This window comes from Nymphalis io, chromosome 26 (assembly GCF_905147045.1).
Source record: "Nymphalis io chromosome 26, ilAglIoxx1.1, whole genome shotgun sequence".
Taxonomy (NCBI): Eukaryota; Metazoa; Arthropoda; class Insecta; order Lepidoptera; family Nymphalidae; genus Nymphalis; species Nymphalis io.
In genome coordinates, this window is record NC_065913.1 from 8,122,100 (window position 1) to 8,142,013 (window position 19,914).

At 32.9% G+C, this 19,914-nt stretch overlaps 1 protein-coding gene across 1 annotated transcript in view; it reads left to right on the forward strand.

The window, feature by feature from the left end:
- Positions 1–298: 298 nt before the first annotated feature.
- The window catches only part of LOC126778425 (protein stum), a 42,009-nt gene continuing 22,393 nt past the window's right edge, over positions 299–19,914 (forward strand). Inside the window, exon 1 of the mRNA XM_050501935.1 lies at positions 299–927. Coding sequence (XP_050357892.1) covers positions 299–927 — 629 coding nt within the window. The remainder of the gene's footprint in view (positions 928–19,914) is intronic.

Consider the following 19,914-nt stretch of genomic DNA (forward strand, 5'->3'; position numbering starts at 1 on the left):
AATATGTACGATATTATCTATGATAGCGTGGGTTCGAATCCTTGAATTTATTTATAAAAAACATACTTTACGAATTACGTATGTTACCATTAATATCTAAAATTTATATATTTTTTTATTATTTTAAGATATCATGAATTTCATTAATAATATCAAAGTATAAACTTTATTTCAATATTCAAATGCAAAATGAAAATTGAATGATTTATATTAATGAAATATATTTAAAAAAACACAAAGTATTCCAAATTTTATAAAATACTTTCTTTTTTCAGGTAAGAATTAAGAAAATGTAAAAATGGCGCTAAAATTAAAATACACCGACGAGAACGGTATACTCCACATCGACATGAGCCCGTCCGCAAGTCCCGTCGACAAACAAATATCCGATCCGAAGTTCGATACGATCAACAAACGCTTCGGACAGTACGACATATTCGGGGGGAAGTACGAAGATGGAGGGGAGAGCCAGTCACTGTTCCGAAGCAGATACAACAGCTTTGAAGAGGAGCTCGCGAACACGCCGTACGCGTTCGCTACGGAACGACCTCTCCGTCTGGACGACCCAGTGCTGGATATCACCATCGACTCTCGATACGACATATCGCCATCAAAAGACATAGAAGATGATCGATTTTTCGAACGAGACGATCTATTCGGACCGAAAATCGATCTAAAGAAACAGGACACAGCGTTCACGGTGACGCAGCTGATCCACGCGCAGGATAGATACTTCGATCTATCATCGAGGACTAAATATGAGTCTGGGATAAGCAAAGGGACAGTGCGGAGTATAGCGGATAGTTTCGAAGTGAAAAGTGCCCCGAGTTCCGCGAAAAGGACGATCCGTGTTAAGACAAACAGTGGTGAAGCCTTTAAAGTGTTGTCGGCTGGCGGTGAGAAGGGAAGAGCAGCCTCTAAATCGCCGTAAGTAAACTTTAACATAGATTTTAAATTTTCAATAGAAAACTGATATCTTCTTGTACTGCTTTATGTTCAAGGTATATTTATTTCTGATATATATAATAAAATATTCAATTTATATTAATGTTCTATTTAAAGAGATAAAAGTAACATTTCATCTTTGAAAAACATATATTCAGTATTATTAGCCAGAACTCATATCATATTGATTTTAAATGATAAGTATACTCAAAATATACTTTATTTAATTACACTCTAAGTACCTTTAAATGGTCATTTTAAAAGACAAATTGAAACACAGGTTTCGTATGTACATACCGAGTAGAACCGGCAAAAAACTCTGTATATATCATTTTAATAATAATATTTTACGTATTAATATCAATGATTAATTCCCGTGTTTGAATCATGAGAGTCGGTCGAAAATTTATTTAATAATACTCAGGTCTGTTCTAAAACGAAAGTTTCAGTATAAACGTAATTAATAATATATGAGACAGTTAGTTTAATTTAGTTTCTTAAAATGATAATTAAAGATTTCTTAAGCACTCTTGCGCATATTTGTAATAACAATTTAAGTTTTTTGTTATAACGGTAATTGCAACGAAGGAGTAATTTAAAGTAAATAAAAATTATTGTATACATTTTTCGTACGGATCAAGGGCGTTCAAGCTAGTTAATTTATTATGTGCATATTTATACACGTACCATTGTGTTTTTTCGCAAGATTAAAAACCAGCTAGACTTGAAGTTGATATTTTAAACTAGATCTTAACCAGCGGCTTCACTCGGCGTAAATTTCGCATTGTAATATGATGAACTTCTATATCGAATTTTATTATAATACGTACTCGTACCGTTCGTAATTGAGTAACAAACACAAACATACAAACACGAGCACACGTTTACAAAATACATAGTAATATTTTAAAATGAAGTTTTTATTCCACTTCCCTTTCATTTTCTATCTATTTTTTATGTGTATATAAGAATAATTAATATTGAGAACTTAAATAAGTATATACAAGTCTAAATTCCAAATTAGTGCTGAACAAATCATGACCGCGTGGTATGGTGGCAAGAATATTAGCAGCATTTCCCCTTTGAATAGCAATTTCGATTCTCTTAGCGAAAACTGAAACCGTCGTCTTAATATTAATTTTTAATTACGAAGCAAATTAATATGTTATCAATTATTATCAATATATTATAATTAATAATAATAATAATGTCGTCCAGACCGATTTCGGCCACGGCGGCCAATCAAGAGAGACTAGCCAACTATGCAGGAGATATTATAGTGCACAAGTGTGTGCGCAAACACAAGTGCATTCTCTATTCACTAACTCTCATAATCCGATGGGACGGCAATCCGACACGACCGGAAAGAGTGCAGGCTCAGGACCAACGGCTTTGGGTGCTTTCCGAGGCACGGGAGTGAACGCACTTCCAACTTCCAGACTCCGGGCTGCAACTGAGAATTTTCTGACAGAAAAACCCAATAACTTTTATTGGCCCGACCTGGGAATTGAACCCAGGACATACGGGTCTGCGGCCTTAGACCAACGAGGCAGTTTATGTTATGTTATGATTATAGATATTTCAAAATAACAAACACTATGTTTTTTTAATGATAATGTAATTGCACAATTAAATTAAATTGCAAAAAATTGGTATAACGCCCCCGTATTCTATGACATACCTTACTTGTGAAAGGCTACTAATAGGTTTGCAAATTGAAATTAAGAAATAATTACAATACAATATAACAGTACGAATAAGTTTATAAATAAACAAAATGGTTATGTATTTTAGTGGAAAATTAATGGGTATATGCAATTCAATAATGACGTTCTATAATTAGAACCAAAATTGTGTGTTTTCCAAAAATAAAATAATAAAATAAATAAATCTATCAGTTACTTTTCTTGGGAAACAACTCAAATTAAAAAAAAAAAAACATTTCAATTAATACTAAAACATTTTAACGGGATTCTTCCCTTATAACTGAATATTCCAAATGTTATGTTCCAAAGAAAATATTCAATGGTCCCGCCGTGACGGGATTAAAACCACAGGGTCATCTCGACGTAATCTAATCTAAGTGATTGTTTTTTATGTATTGAATAAAAATATTATATAAATAAATAGTAATACAACAGATATAAATTCTGTAGTTAAATCTCAAACAATGATTTTAAGCACACAGATAATATAACAAAAGTTAAAATTTCAAATCGATCAAACGTGACAAAGTAAGTTTTTATATTAACGTTACGTTTTCGTCATCGATAACCACAATCACAAAACGCGGTTCTTGTTTCATAATATTGTTGAATGTTTTCGTAATGTAATGATTAAAAAAATTGTCATTTAATTATGTAATTTATCATCAACATTCGCATCCTATCCTAACTTCACCCAGCAGCGTTTTATCCCGACTTCATATAGTAAGGCCGATTTTTTAACATATTTTAATTATGTCCTAATATTGAGCAAAGGGGTATTCTCCTCTGGAGCAGGTTTTTTATCTTGCGAGATATGTGGCAGAATTCATCATCAAATTATATATAGAAATTAAACAAGAAAAATCAGTGGCTCGCCCGGGTTTGAACTCGCAGTCTTCGGTTAAGAATCACATGTTCCGGACATTGTTCATCTTGTTATTTGTTATCTTAAAACGACAACACTATACTTTTGTTTTAAATACTGTTCGTAGCTATTATCTATGCTTAAATATATAACACAAAATAATAATAATAATATTCTTGGTCATTTTTCACACGCGGCCATCTGATCCCAAATTAAGTTCATATAGAGCTTGTGCTGTGGAAACCAGACAACTGATGTACTACATATACTACTTTTCTTTCGTAAATACATACTTATATAGATAATTACACCCAGACTCAGGACAAACAGACATGTTCATGCACACAAATGTCTGTCCTGGGTGGGAATCGAACCCACGTGAAAGGCAAGTATCTACCAACCACGCCAACCGGCTCGTCAATGCTTAAAATAACAATACTTAAATGAACGTTCGAAGGTTCCATCAATATAAAGTAATATATTTTTAATGGTTGCACAGAACATCTCAATAAGGAGTGCCACCCACAGAGACCGGTAACACTCATTTTTATTCAAACTAAAATAAAAGTATATGACATTGGCATAAAAATACAACGGTTAAGTTTAAATTAAGAAAATGATTGTTTTTTTTAACAGTATTCAAATATATTCCGCCTTTAACCTTTTTATGTCGACGTGTGGTCAGACAAACACCAGGATTAATTCCGATCTTTTAATTTGTATATTTGTTGTTAATTATGCTCATATAATTAGTGATAAATATGAAATTTTATTTATTAATATTAATTTAATGCATACACAAGAAAAGACGAATTATTACGGAAAACACGTAATCAAGATCATCTATCTTTGTTTGTTTGTTTGGATTTAAATTTCAAGTTGCAGCAAAAAGTCTTTATCTATCATAATATTATTCTTAAAAGCAGCTTGGATTCTGGAAGTTGGGAAGCACAGAAACCCATTCATCCTGCGTTTAAATATTTCTTGTCGTGCCGGGAATAAACAGTGCCCTTATGCTTGGGTATACACATGTACGCTATATCAATATATCTTCCTCTCGACTCGACCTCTACTTATATTTGAAGGGTAACAAAGTAAGTAAGTAACAGCCTGTGAATATCCTACTGGTCTAAGGCCTCATCTTCTTTTTTAAGGAGAAGGTTTAGAGTTTATTCCACCACGCTGCTTCAATGTGGGTTGGTGAAACATACATGTTTTTACTGGTGGTAGGGCTTTGTGCAAGCTCGTCTGGGTAGGTACCACCCACTCATCAGATATTCTACCGCAAAACAGCAATACTTGATATTGTTGTGTTCCGGTTTGAAGGTTGAGTGAGCCAGTGTAATTACAGGCACAAGGGACATAAAATCTTAGTTCCCAAGGTTGGTGGCGCATTGGCTATAAGCGATGGTTGACATTTCTTACAATGCCAATGTCTAAGAGCGTTTGGTGACCACTTACCATCAGGTGGTCCATATGCTCGTCCACCTTCCTATTCTATAAAAAAAAAAAAAAATGTGGTAGAATTTCAGTGAAATTAGACACATGAAGGTTTCCTCACGATGTTTTCCTTCACCGTCAAGCGCGAAATGAATTATAAACACAAATTAAGCACATAAAAACTCAGTGATGGTTGCCCGAGTTTGAACCTACTGAATATTTTCTCACAGCAAATCCCAATAAATTTTATTGGCCCGACCTGGGAATTTAACCAAGGATCTCCGTGTCCGCGACCTTACATCTAGCCACTAGACCAACGAGGCAAATAATTAATTTGGTCTAAACAACGCAAAGAAAATACCAAGATATAGTATAGACCAAGGACTAGGTAATACATAAAAATGTTTTATCGCTAGAGGACGTTTCTTGCTACGTTATGCCTCAGATTGTAAATACAAAGCTTTACACAACAATATTTATTATGTCCGTTACAAAAAAATAGCCCTGAAGGTGTTTTATACTTTTTAAGATAAAAATCTATCGTTCGTAAATACGATTCATATTCTTTTGTTAATGAATATAATATAATAATAACTGCTTCGCGCGGTTTCACCCTCGTTTAACGTTCCTAGCAATATTGTATAGCGTTTCTCATTACTATATACCTAGACTGCCTTCTTGGTCTAGTATATAAGCAGATCCTGGGTTCAAAATCTAGGGCCGATAAAAAGTTATTGGGTTTACTTTGAATCATTACCAGTAGTAGCCCGGAGTTTGAATGTTGAAAGTACACCTCGAAGAGCGAGTCACCTATCCGGTCAGTGAAGGAATGGAATGCGCACCTGTGTTTGTGCAAACAATTATGCACAATATGTTATAGTAGGCTAGTCTCCTTTAAAAATGGCCGCCGTGGCCGAAATCGATCAAAATCATAAATAAATTGATCATTAATAGATAAATTACAGCTCTTTATATTAGTATATATTTGTCTCGTAGTTACACGTAGCTCATTTTTCAGCGTACGAGAAGAACAATCAAGCTCGAGTAAAAATTCAAAATCAAAAAATACTTTATTAGCAGGGGACTGAAAATGGCCATTTTATCGCAACTGAATCGAAGCGTAATCGTTGCCGTTTATCTATTCTTTAATTTAATTATCGCCTATTTTTATAAATGTTATCAATTAAGTTGGTTTTGACATATCGGTATATGTTAACATTATATGGGTTGGGTTCCGATCCGAAAAAATATAGAATAGTCAAAGTTGGATTAGAATTGAATCTAGAATCGTATCGTTACAAGGCAACTCAGTAAGAACTTATAATTATTTTCCGCCATTAAATAAAATATGTATGTTAATAAAATACAATTAGATTAATATATCCTGTCCAATAATTAACAAATACTAACTCCGCGATCTCTTATCAACTTTATGTATAATCTTGTATTATGAACATTCAAATACATATTCATTATTTCTGTACGTATCTTTTTAGTTTAAAATACTGTTTTATGAATGTATATATTAACATTTAGTCTTTTGCATCACAAATGCACTTTCAAAATCTTAATGAAGTGTTTTTAACTTACGGTCTATTTGCTGGTCTGTCTGAAAAAAGCTTTGTGATTGCGAATGAACGTAGGCTAAAATCCGACACGTGTATAATAAAAAAAACTATGTAATCTTCTCCTTAAACAATTTTGACCACCTGTGGTTCTAATACTATATACTATATATGTACGTATACATAAATAGGCAAATACACATTGAGTGTTAACGATAAAAAAAGCAAGAAACAAACAATATCTGTTTACGCCGACGGCCGATCCAATATTGAGGATCAAACGGTAAATGAAACAAAGGAATTGCTTTCCGCTGTTCCCTAACTTATAATTTTTTAATAACCTTAGGAAAATCACTTCCACACTATATATATTAGTAGCGAATCTAGACAGCGTGATTTAGAAATACGACAGATTCAATCAACACCATCTATCGCTACCAAGTAGTAATACGCCATTATACAAATTCATATTACATTCCTCAAATGTTCTATAACGATTTTGGTTGAATCGGCCACTAAAGGTGTCACACTCTCGTCTCATTCAAGATCTAACTTATACATTCTCGGTGGCGCCACGCTTGTTTATGTATCCAGTAAGCATTACTTAGTACTGTTAATTAATCACCTAATTCCTAGTAAGCCTAATATGTAGGTTAAGTCACTATCGATTACACTTAGTTAAGCATCCTGGCGTCTCACGGTATACTTTATGCGGTTGCACTAGCCGTTGAAATTATATTATAAGCCTAAAAAATAACGAAATAAACAAAAGAGGATATAGTGCAAGATAAAAAAGCTATTTATATAGTTTAATGTTCAAATGTAATGTTGCCTGTATATTCGCCTGGAATTATTATTAATAAGGTTTTTTGCGATTCGATCGGTGTTATTTTTTTACTTTTATAAATCCCGTTATTTGTACGTTAAATTTCATTACGATCGCTTGAGTAACCAACATATTTATGTGATTAAGCAAACAACAGATAGAGTTACATTCACATTGATAATATAATATTAGTCAGATTTGAAATTCAGCCAAAAAAGCTACGTAATCAATCTCTAAACCCGCGCAAGCGTTACTAAGTCTTAAAGCCTGCATATGTCAGATGAAATTTTCACATCTGTGTCCACTAAGCCGCATTGTCTGGTGGTACGGCTTTGTACAAGCTCGTCTGGGTAGGTACCACCCACTCATCAGACTCATCTCTCCCGAAAACAAGCAGTACTTGGTATTTTTGTGTTCCGATTTGAAAGGTGAGTGAGCCAGTGTAATTACAGGCACAAGGGACATAACATCTAAGTTACCAAGGTTGGGGGCTCATTGGGGGTTAACATTTCTTACAATGCCAATATCTATATTGATGACCACTTATCATCAGTGACCCATATGCTCCTTAGCCTAGCTAAATTATTAAAAAAAAAAAAAAAATTGAAGCAGCGTTGTGGAATATGCCCAAACCTCTTTAGAAGCCTTTGCTCAGCGGTGAAACTTCTCCAGGCTGTTTTTTTTATATATATCGATAAAAATTTTTTTTTTTTTTTTTATTAACAGATGTAACACTATTTTATTACTATATTATATTATATAAATAGTTCCGACTTATTAGCGAACAATTAAATGCTCATATCACGCAATGATTACAAAATAACTAAAAATTTGAATACTTATTTGTAATCTTAAGTAACGTTTAAGTTCAAAACATAGACAATCGTTTTGTAATAGCATTTTGTGTATTTGATTCGTTGGTCAAATTTTTTCACGCTCTGTATAAAACATTTCGCAATCATATAAGACGGTATGCGAAAGCGCGATTATTTTCGTAAAATTAAATTAATTTTTACAATCGAAATATGTTTAGCAATTTCTCATTAAATATATTCGAATTTTTTATCTTTAATCATTCTTTTGCTTTTTTCACCGTCTGATCGTTTATTTCACTAGAATTTGGTATATTTTTTAAATCTTTTGAATACAATTGAAACATAGATCTTAAAAAAATCCTTCTCAAATCCTTCTTAATTGTAATGTTTGCTTTAATATATATTTGTTAATGTTACTGGGTTCAACCCATATTTGGATGCTGTCAGAACGGGTAGGGAGTATTCCATAAACAAAAGTAATTATTTTAAACAATGGTATTTACTCCAAGTCCCTCTCCCTGTAATTACCTATGAGAGCAATTTTTAATTAGCCAGGGGAAGGTTGGTTTGAAGGGTGAATGAGCCAGTGTAATAACAGGCACAAGGGACATAACATCTTAGTTTTCATGATTGGTGGCGCATTGGCGATGCAAGCGATGGTTAATATTTCTTACAATGCTAGAGTCTATGGTCGTTGGTGACCACTTCACTCATCATTAGCTAGATATACTCGTCCGCCTACCTATTCAATAAAAAAAAGCTAATTCAACTATCTGGCATTAACGACAAATACAATAAGTTACATTAAATTTTCCTTACAAAGATTTATCCACTCAAGCCTAATATTTAGCCGCTATCTTCATTTATAATCCACGTTTTCTTTTCATTAGATCGTCTGTACCCTGACTGCAATATATTTTTATAACAAGCATTCAATAACAATGTCATAAAGGTTGCGGTTATATTAATTCCGATACCTCAAGACGTAGCGCGGTTATTAAGGGATAAAATAAACGAGAAAATGTATTATGAATAAATTTATATATGAACAAATATATAAATATATATATCCTGGGACATTATTCACACACGGCCATCTGATCCCTAACTAAGCAGAGCTAGTACTATGGAAACCAGTCAACTGATACAGTACATATACAATTTTTCTTTTTTTGTAAATACATACTTATGTAGATAATTACACCCAGGCTCATACAGACAAACAGACATGTTCATGCACTCAAATGTCTGTCCTGGGTGGAAATAAAAACCACGCCCGAATTATGTATATTTGTGGATATTCTGTCTTGTGTTTTCAAACCCTCTATTTGAGGCCTTTACATCTAAAGGCCGTTACTTTACTTAATATTATTTTTAATACACAAAAAAATATCGTGTATCCAAAACATTTGTTAATTATTTTTTTCACGAAAACACCGGAAAATACAGACAATAGACTAACTATAGTTTAAGCTGACGTAATTATGCTCAATTTTTTTTCCATTAAAAAAAACGTAATGACATTGTTTTTAGCTGACCTTACCAAGGCCTGCGGTTACGTCTCAATGGCGTTTAATTGTTTATTCTTATTGATATTGTTCTGCGGTTAGTACAAAGCTTGTAGTTTGTTCGAAATAATACTTAATTTATTAAGGTAATGTTATATTTTAAATAAGAATAGAAATCAGCAGCGTATAATAAAGCTATTTACAAAATAGATCATGTGATTTGTGTTGAGCTATGATAGGCGCGAAACCGTCCATTTTCGCGGGCAACCATCTGTCACAGTGACGGTTGACATGCGCACGCGCACAAAACGTCGAGTTTCGAAAAACAAATGAGATTGTTATAGTTTTATGAAACAATAGATATTATTATGATTGATATCTGAATATTCATCGCAATAAATGTTACAATTTAAGATTGAAATCTATGTCGGACTTTGAGCGTGAAAAATCTGTAAATAACAAAATTCATTGTATAAATAAATGATAATAATTACACTCAGGGATTTTCTTTGATTCCTTACGAAGACGTAAACCTTGACAAGTTTCTGGACATTTGAGATTTAATTTAAAAAAAATAATTAAATACAGATAATATAATAAAACTAAAATACAAGTAAAGCTGTTTCGGGAAACGTCTCAGAGCTAAAGAGTAACAGCGAGAGACACTGAAGTTTATTATTAAATCTTTTAATTCCAATGCTAAAAGCATTATTAAAAATAAAAATATTTTATACAATTTTTCTTGTGTAGTTACTAAAATAGCCACTGGGTCTGAATCAAACCGTTGACTCTTACATCACTAGGCCCGAAAAAGTTGAATCAATGTTATGACAATTTAAGAGTAATCGCTTGTATTGTCCAAAACAAAATCGCTTAGTAACCGTTTTTAACAGTAAGTACTTATAAAGCAAACAATTTTATCATTGAAACAACGCTATGTACACTTGTAATTAATATGTATATACTATTATTGTTTTATAAATTAAAATTTTCAATGCCTTATATGTAATTTGCAAGTATGCTATTACAAATAAATAAATAAATAAACTTAACACCCAGGATCTTGTGTGTAATAAAATTATATGACTAAATAATAGGACTTTGTATACCTTAAAATAGAATAGAAATTAAAGAAAATATAGAATAGGCGAACGGGCATATGGACCACCTGATGGGAAGCGGTCATTACCGCCCATAGACATTGGCAATGTAAGGAATATTAACCGATCTTACATCCTTCAAATCAAAACACAACAATACTAAATAATGCTGTTTTGCAGTAGAATATCTGATGAGAGGGTGGTATCCACTCACTTACGAGCTTGCACAGAACCCTACCACCAAGGCACAAAGCCCAAGTATATAATACCCACATATTTAACGTTAGGCCATTACACTGAACTCCGGACAAAATATTTTTACAGACTCACTAAATATTAAAACTAAATAATTGTACAGTGTCCACTTTCTATGTGTTTTTTGTTTTTCTTAAGCTATTAATGTGAGTGTTTGAATGTTAACTCACAATCGCGCAAACGCTGAAGACGGATTCTAAATCATAAAAGTCAATTTTTTCATGGAACGTGACTCTTCAACAAGTGAAAGGCTACAGTGTTTAATAGTAGTTGACGTGGAATAAAGTTTTTTAATTATTTATATAAAACATATAAATATAATAAATAAACTATACAATACAATAAAATTGAAGCTTGATTTTGAACCCCGAATTTGGATCTAACAGTATTATTAGAAAAAAATATTTTCACTCTAAATATAAATGCACTATATGCCATTTATTGAGGAAGGATATACGACCATCAAGGGCGGAGTAGTAAAGTTGAATTTGGGTGAAACTGCGAGAATCAGCTGGTAATTAATATTCAGCGACGGAAGTAGGTAACTCTTAGGCCGCGGTTGCAAATCTCAAGACTAGCTTATATAGTACATGGGTGTGAAATACAGGGGCACCAGTATTCCTTCACTCTCGTTCTCGTAGTACAATGGGAAGGCAACCGCAAATAGATCGAAACCAATGACTCGACGTGCTTTTCGCGCCACGGATGTATGTGTTTCTGGGTTACTAAGAATTTGAAAGACGAAACCAATAACTTGATTTTATTGGCCCGAACTGGTATTTGTACCCGGTGCGTCGGTATTTGCACTCTTATATTTATTGATATACAAAAGATAACATAACTATAAACTTTTAAAAAATATTTTAAATTATTTATTTATTTATAAAGGTACAATAACAAAATCAAAATGATTTATTCAATATTGAAGCATTACATTTGCTTATTGATAGTCAAACCAGAAACTACCACCGGTTCGGAAAAGAAGCACCCAGCCCTGAGAAGAACCGGCGAAAGAAACTCAGCGGTTTTTTTATACTTATCTTGTTTCATTTACAAAAAAAAAAGAGAAATAACCAAGCGGCGATCGTTCATATTCTACAATAATAAAATTAACAGAGTTCGTAACACGCACGCATGTTTGTATATCTATATATAACGAATGTGCACAACATTCGCACATTATATAATGTAATAAGATTAATGCAAATAAATGATTATTATTAAAAATATATATTTGGTGGTTCACTCTTTTAATACCTTGGTACTAAATTTGTTTTGACATATATTTTTTAAATTAGCATCCTTTCGAGGAAAAGACTATACCACCAGGCTACTCCAAAGCGATTTGGTCTCTTAGATAAAGATCATAAATCATCATTTGCATCGCACAGCATCTGCTACTCAAAAGCGGATTGGTGGATATGCAGGTGAGTAGAATTTCATCCAACACGAGATGATTCATAAACACAAATTAAGCAAATGAATCTTCGGTTACGGTTTGTATAGGCTAACATTTGAGCCGTCCCGGCTTTCATCCTCTCATCTCAATAAGAATATTTACAATTCCCAATTTACTGCACGCATCAAAATAGCACCACTATTACAATAAGAACCAGTTCATAACTCACCAGTGAATTGTTAACAACCGACTTATGGTATATACTATATTTTGATGCGTGTAATCTTGAAATGGCATGATTACTACGGCCAATGTCGCATATCACTTTCACAGTGAGATTCGAGTTTTTTCTTCAAATATATCCCTATAGTTTTTAATATTCTCGAGTGACAATCGAACTTCACAGAATAACAACGCAAAAATCTTTGTTAAGCAAAAATAAACTACGGAATTAGTGAAATTATTACACATTATACATAAGTCATCAGTTCATTTAACATTATTATGTCATGAAAGTATTAAGCTATATCTTCTAAGGCTTTGAAAAGCGGGTCGTCAACCTTGTGCTACCTACACGTAGCCAACGGAACGTATATGGTGAAAACGAATTGACAACATGGATGAATCATATTAACTTAATGCATATAAAAATATAGAATACAGATAAAATAATTTGTTTTTTTTTTAATTCAAAAAAGGCAATGATAATCTGTAACCTGCCTAAACCTGGATTTTTGGTCTGTGGGCTATAAGTCGTCCGTCTTATCACACTATGTAATATTATTGTTTTATTTTTATAAGGGAAAAATTAAAGTTTGAAATAATGCACAAATCATTAAATAATTAAATTACTATTAATTACTGATTCTGAATTGTTATAAGATATTGTTTTTAATGTTTATAAATCATAATTCACAAAATATGGTTAAAAATTTAATTATATTATTAAATAGCGACTTATATAAGGATTTAAAGTCACACAACAGAGTTATGTATACAAATGACTGTACCTATTAATTTTGTAATTAGCTCTCAAAAATTGACATTTTTTTAAAGTTAAAAGCGGGCTACACTCTTGCGTTTTTAACTGCACTGGGCTGTTAAACAAACGATCAGTTTTAATTTACATGCTTTATTTAGATTGGAGTCAAACGTTGTGGCAATTATTAAACTATAGTGTATTTTGATATAAATATAAAGCCAAGCAGGAGAATGTTGTTGTAATGTCAATGTTTCTCGGAATCGAGCTGAGCCATCTCAGCTTTTGATAAGACGTTTTGTACAGAATATATTAATAACGTCATGTGTTATGTATTAAGCTTTATTTTCTTGTAATCTTCAATGTTATCGAATATATGTACAAACAATTGCATATAATTAATTATTATTAATCAATACCCACACTCATAACCCACCTGAGTATTCAAAATACCTACACGAATCAAAAAGCAACACTTGTGTAATTCGCACGCTGAACGAAGAGTACAATAAAGGTGGTTTGTACGACTCGAGCCTTTAATCATAATACGACAACGGTACATATAAATGTACAGAATATCAATCGACGAGCAGGTTGGCAAACGATGATTACGAAGGCTTCATTTCGATCTTCCCTATTTATTTCCTCCGTGATATTTTTGAGGAAATTTATAACGTTAATGAATTTCAACTTTATTTTTACTTATACTGTCGCAGAAGGTCGAGTTGTTAGAACACGTGTTAACCGAAAATAGCGTGTTCTAAACCTGGCAAGCACCAATCAATTTTAATGTGTTTAATTTGATTAAGCGGCGGTGAAGGAGAATATCGCGAAGAAACATGATGCATGAGCACCTGAGAAAAATCTGCCACATTTAAAAACAATAGGGACCTTTTTAAGAGCTTCTTAATAAACTCTAGATCCTTTAAAGGTGAAGATGCCTTTGACTAGCGATAGTAATTTTACAGGTGGTAACTTATTACTGGTGGTGGCACAAAGGGCGATGGAGCGTGCTATTCTAGGCATCTCCCTCGTTCATCGTGTACCAAACGCAGAAATCCGACGAAAGACGAAAGTCGAAGATATTGGGAAGCGTATCACGAGGTTAAAGTGGAGATGGGCTGGACACTTGGCCAGACGAGAAGACGGAAGGTGGACTAAAGACTAGAGAAGCAAAAAGGCCAGTGGGCAGACCACCCGCCCGATGGTCAGACGATTTTAGGAAGATGGCGGGTGCTCAATGGATGCGACTAGCACAGGACCGGGAGAACTGGCGCGCCTTTGAGGAGGCCTATGTCCAGCAGTGAATTAATGTGGGCTGAATATGATGATGATGAACTTATTACTTGCTAATAGTGTCACACAGACCTATGTTATCAGTATAATAAACGTTGAATAGAATAACTTAGATACAATTTCTAAGTGTCTCTCGTTCTAAGGTTTTGCATGCAGCAAAACGATTAATGCAGTGTTGTCTAGTTCAAAATTGCCAATCAAGATGTCGTCCGTCCACGCAAATCAACCGTGCGAATAATTACAATTGTAATCACTTTGAAATGTCTTCTTGTACTAATAAATGATTGTTATCATTTACACGTAATGGTATAAATAATTACTTGTGTCAACTTTCTATTTCAAATTTATTGTTATAGTCCAAATCTTTAGCGGCTGTTTAGTCAAACACCGATTTCTCTCTTTCTGTCATTATTGATTTGACATTCGAAAGAAGAAGACAATATTGTTTAACTTACCACCTGCTAAACAACGTTTGTACAACGTTAAAGCGTAGAATATTGTCAAAGTTTGGCCTTCTACGGCCTGTGTCTTCTGTAAGCAACGTTTATAAGTGAGGCCGTAAGTCTTCTGAGAGTTTTTGTCTTATTATTGTATGTACTTATTAATATATATAACGAATTTAATCGAGCGAAACGACGCCGCGTCCGCCCGCTTGTGAGGCCTCATCCCCTCAACCGGACGGTTTTTTGCCCAGAGGATCGAAAGTGCGAATCAACTATATCCCATATTGCTAACATTCTTGCCTTGTTTTGTATATGTACTTATTCAAGTCATTGACGTAAATAATATGAATGAACCGTTTATTGACATTTAAATGATCTTATATTTTGTTTTTTATTAAGTTAATACATTAAAGGTATTATCTTATTTACATATAATAATGAGAACATTTTAATATGTGATTCTTTTAGAATTAAACTCATTTATAAAGGTCATTGACATTCAGACTACTTAAAATATTTTCTTAAAATTGTACATAACTATCACTAATCCTAAAATTTCGACTGTGATGCCTGGAAATAAAAATATGCACACGAAACATAAAGTCAATCAAATCTAATCAAAATACTTTATTCAACATAGAAGCATGACACTTACTTATTGATAGTCAAACTAGAAACTACCAATAATAATTAAAATTGTAAAAAATATATAAACGTGCACGAATTGTTCGTTTACTTTTCGTGCATATTAGTAGTTATTTTTATTATAATACATAAAAACAGTCTTAATACTATATAGTATCTTGCAGATCTTTAAACGCAATCATTGGTTAGATGTAATTCAGATAAACAACAATTTATCTGTAATGAGTAGAACATTTACCTTGATTATTTTAAAATGTAATATTATTTTTTCATGTGATATAGTGCTACTCTCTTATATGAAATATCAATTAATCAAAACATATGGTTCTTAACCATATATCGATACCAATAAAGACTTTTATAGTTATTTTAAAACTCGACAAACAATTTTCCTTTCAACGTATTATGTAAATTCTTCTAACTACTAAAACCTCTGAATATAGGTTTTTTTTACTTACTCAGAATCTAATCCACGAATAATTAACAATAAACACTTTTAAAATTAATAATTTACTGTTGCTTTTTCCGATTCGAACCCGTAATCTTCAATTAAGATTCACTTGTTTTAACCACTGAGCCACCTCGGTGCTTTCAAGATTTACAATTAAGCGTTTTTGATTCACCGTTTCGGAAAGCATCGAGGTGGCTCAGTGGTTAAAACAACGTTTCTTACGAGAAGAAACGGTAAGAAAACTCGGATAGTTGCTCTAAAATAAATCAGATTTACAATGCGGTTCAACATATCAAAACGGATATAAATCATATGTTTGACGTCAATTACTTTGATATACAGCTGGTTTAAATGAAATCTTATTTCTTCTAAGATTAAAGCGATTTTCACAACTACAGAGCTGATAATTTGTTGTTAAAATCATGAAGTATCAGTGTCGCGACAAACTCATGGTTTATAAAAAAACAATATACATAAACACTATAAAACCATATGTTTGACTCAAATATTTATATGATATAAAAAACAAACATGGTCAGATTTAATAAGTAATTAATTCCAATCCCAGAATCCAAAAAGATATATATGTATATAGACAAACAGATATATATATTTCTATGTTTGTCAACAAATTATTTTCTTTTTATATTGTTTGTTGTAATGGTGTTTTAGTGTAATCAATAAAAAAAAATAGAAAATGCAAAAATGAAAATTAAAAATAAATAAATGGAAATATATAAGCATTGTAGTCGAATTTCGACTACATCGCGGACACTAGTATTAATTAATATTACAACTAACGACAAATGTTACAAATTATACATTGCGTAATAAAGTATGTGGTATTTTGTAAAGAAAATAATTAAGCGGTATTCCGTTTTGTTCTGTTATTTCGTAGCTAGAAAGCGTAGCATGCCAGTTGTGTTCAGTGGCTGTTCAGCGCTAGCTGTTAACAGTGGCATCAGCTGCATCTTGTACCTATTATATTAAACTAGTTTCCGTACGCGGCTTCGATTGCGTGTGAGGAGGGCAGTTGTCGTAGCGTCATGTTAAATAGTCTTTAATCTTCCTCAAGAATTGAGCTATCAAACGCATTTTTTATTTTACAAATCTGACTGAGAGTTCCATTGATTAGCGCGTATTAACGGAACTTCACCTTTATATGTTAGTAGAGATAATTTTTCTGTCAAAATCAACAATTGATTTATCGATTGGCAGTTTTAACAATTGATAGAGTTTTTGTTTTATTATTTATTAAATATATAAATCTTCTTACGTGTTGTATGTCACTGAACTACTTCTAAGCGATTAGACTGATTTTGATACAATGTTTTGTATGTTTGAGTGACCCAGTCAAACATGATGACAGATGGTTTATATTGGCTGCGAACGGTTTTAATTTTTTTTTTTGTGAAAATATAAAATAAATTATATTCTTAATTTACCCGCAGGAGGTCGGGATTGGCAGCTAGTTCGAGTGTATATTAATGAATAACACAATAGACCTTGGAGTTCTGACCTTAATATATTCAATTTCTCTTTACTGAACATAAGATTAGTATAATTGTACAAGAACTTCGAGCAAGTACTATAATTATACTGCATTGAATTAGCGAGTAGGCGTCAATCATTTGTATATGATGTGGTTAAGATATATTTATTATCAAACAAGTGAGCCGAGATGAATGGTCGTGGATTAAAACCCGGGCAAGCACCACTGAATTTTCATGTGATTAGTTTGTGATTATAATTCATCTCGTGCTTTACGGTGAAGGAAAACATCGTGATGAAACCTACTTACTTCCCCTCAAAACGGAGAGGAGGCCTTAGCCCAGCAGTGGGACATTTACAGGCTGTCTCTCTTGAGGCTGTTACATAAGTTATTACTATGTAAACAATGCAAAAACTTAGATATATAAAAATATATGATAGAGGACTTTTTCCAGTAGTGTAGCTATAATAGGGCAAAGCTGTGCACCTATTTTTATTCAACTGTGTACATATAAATAAGTATTAAATATATTTAACGTAGGCTTTCAATTAGAGAAAACAAGCCCAAGGTGACAGCAATCATACTCATCCCGCGCATGGATGATTCATTCCCATTACTATCACTAGACGACGCCTACATCTCGTTACTATTGTTCGATTACACGTCAAATTATAATTTATGTAACTTTGTAATGCAGGCGATAATGTTTATTGATATTGAAATACATGTTGAATTACAATATTATAAGTTATCAACATTGATCACTCATTAACGTAAGTATAGATTTTTTTTATAGAATAGAAAGGCGGACGAGCATATGGGCCACGTGATGATAAGTGGTCACCAATGCCCATAGGAATTGGCATTGTAAGAAATGTTAACCATCGCTTAGATCACCAATGCGCTTCCAACCTTTGGAACTAAGATGTTATGTCCCTTGTGCCTGTAATTACACTGGCTTACACCTTCAAGCCGGAACACAACAATACCAAGTACTGCTGTTTTGCGGTAGAATATCTGATAAGTGGGTGGTGCCTACCCAGACGAGCTTGCACAAAGCTCTACCACCAGTAAGGTATTATAAACTTTTCATTATTATGTCAATAGCTCAAAATTTAACTGTAAAAAATTGTAATAAAAACAAAGATGGCCTGGTGGTTAGAACGCGTGAATCTTAACCGATGAACGCTGGTTCAAACCCAAGCACATACCCCTGAATTTTCATGTGCTCAATTGCTGTTTTTGATTCATTTCACTCACGTATTGGATGATATTCTGGGACAGCATTCAGCAATGGGACATTTAAGGGTGTACCTTTATTTTTTATTCTTTATGACTTTATCTGAACTGACTAAGAGGAGTTTTAATAAGCAAGCCTATTGAGCTACATATAAAAAAAATGGAAGGCAACGTTATATCCTGACCTGACCCTCCAGGAACAGGGAACCCATCACTTATTATTAAAGTATACAATAAGATAAGTGAGTCAGTGTAGCAAGAGGCATAAGGAAAATTGGAAGGCGTATTATTTCTATAAATCTAAATGCGATATGAACAATTTAATAGATACAATCCTACAATGTTATTAAAAAACAAACAAGTGCTAGTCCGGAATTGTAACCGGATGTTTGGTCACCATTGACATGGTCTATCCTCTGAGTCACCTCTGCTAAGCATCGCAAAATATACTTTTTAATCAACACTTTATATTGATTTGGCGCAGATGCCAAATTATATTCATTTGAACAGAAATGTATACATTTTTCTGCGTATTACTGATAAATAAGGATTTACTGCAAAGTTTAAATTTATATATTAACAAAAATGCTGTCTAAATTTCATCAATATCCCATATTCGTGTTAAATGCGTTTTATGGTGAAGGCATCTCATTACACTTAGAGGAATTACGGCCATGGCTAATTGTAACGTTTCCTATTAAATACTGCGTGGCCTAAAGCATGAGGAGTAGCGATTTAGGTGAATAAAATATATTTATGTATTAAAGTATAAATCCAACTGCTAGGCTAAGGCATTCTCTTAAATTTTGGAACTTATTACACCACGCCAATGCGAGTTGGTGGATTTCTAATATAACTTTCATATTTAGTAATTTTCAATACTTCTGAAGTAATAGGAATTTATGATCATGGACATTAAGGGCATGAGCGATTGAAATAAAAGTG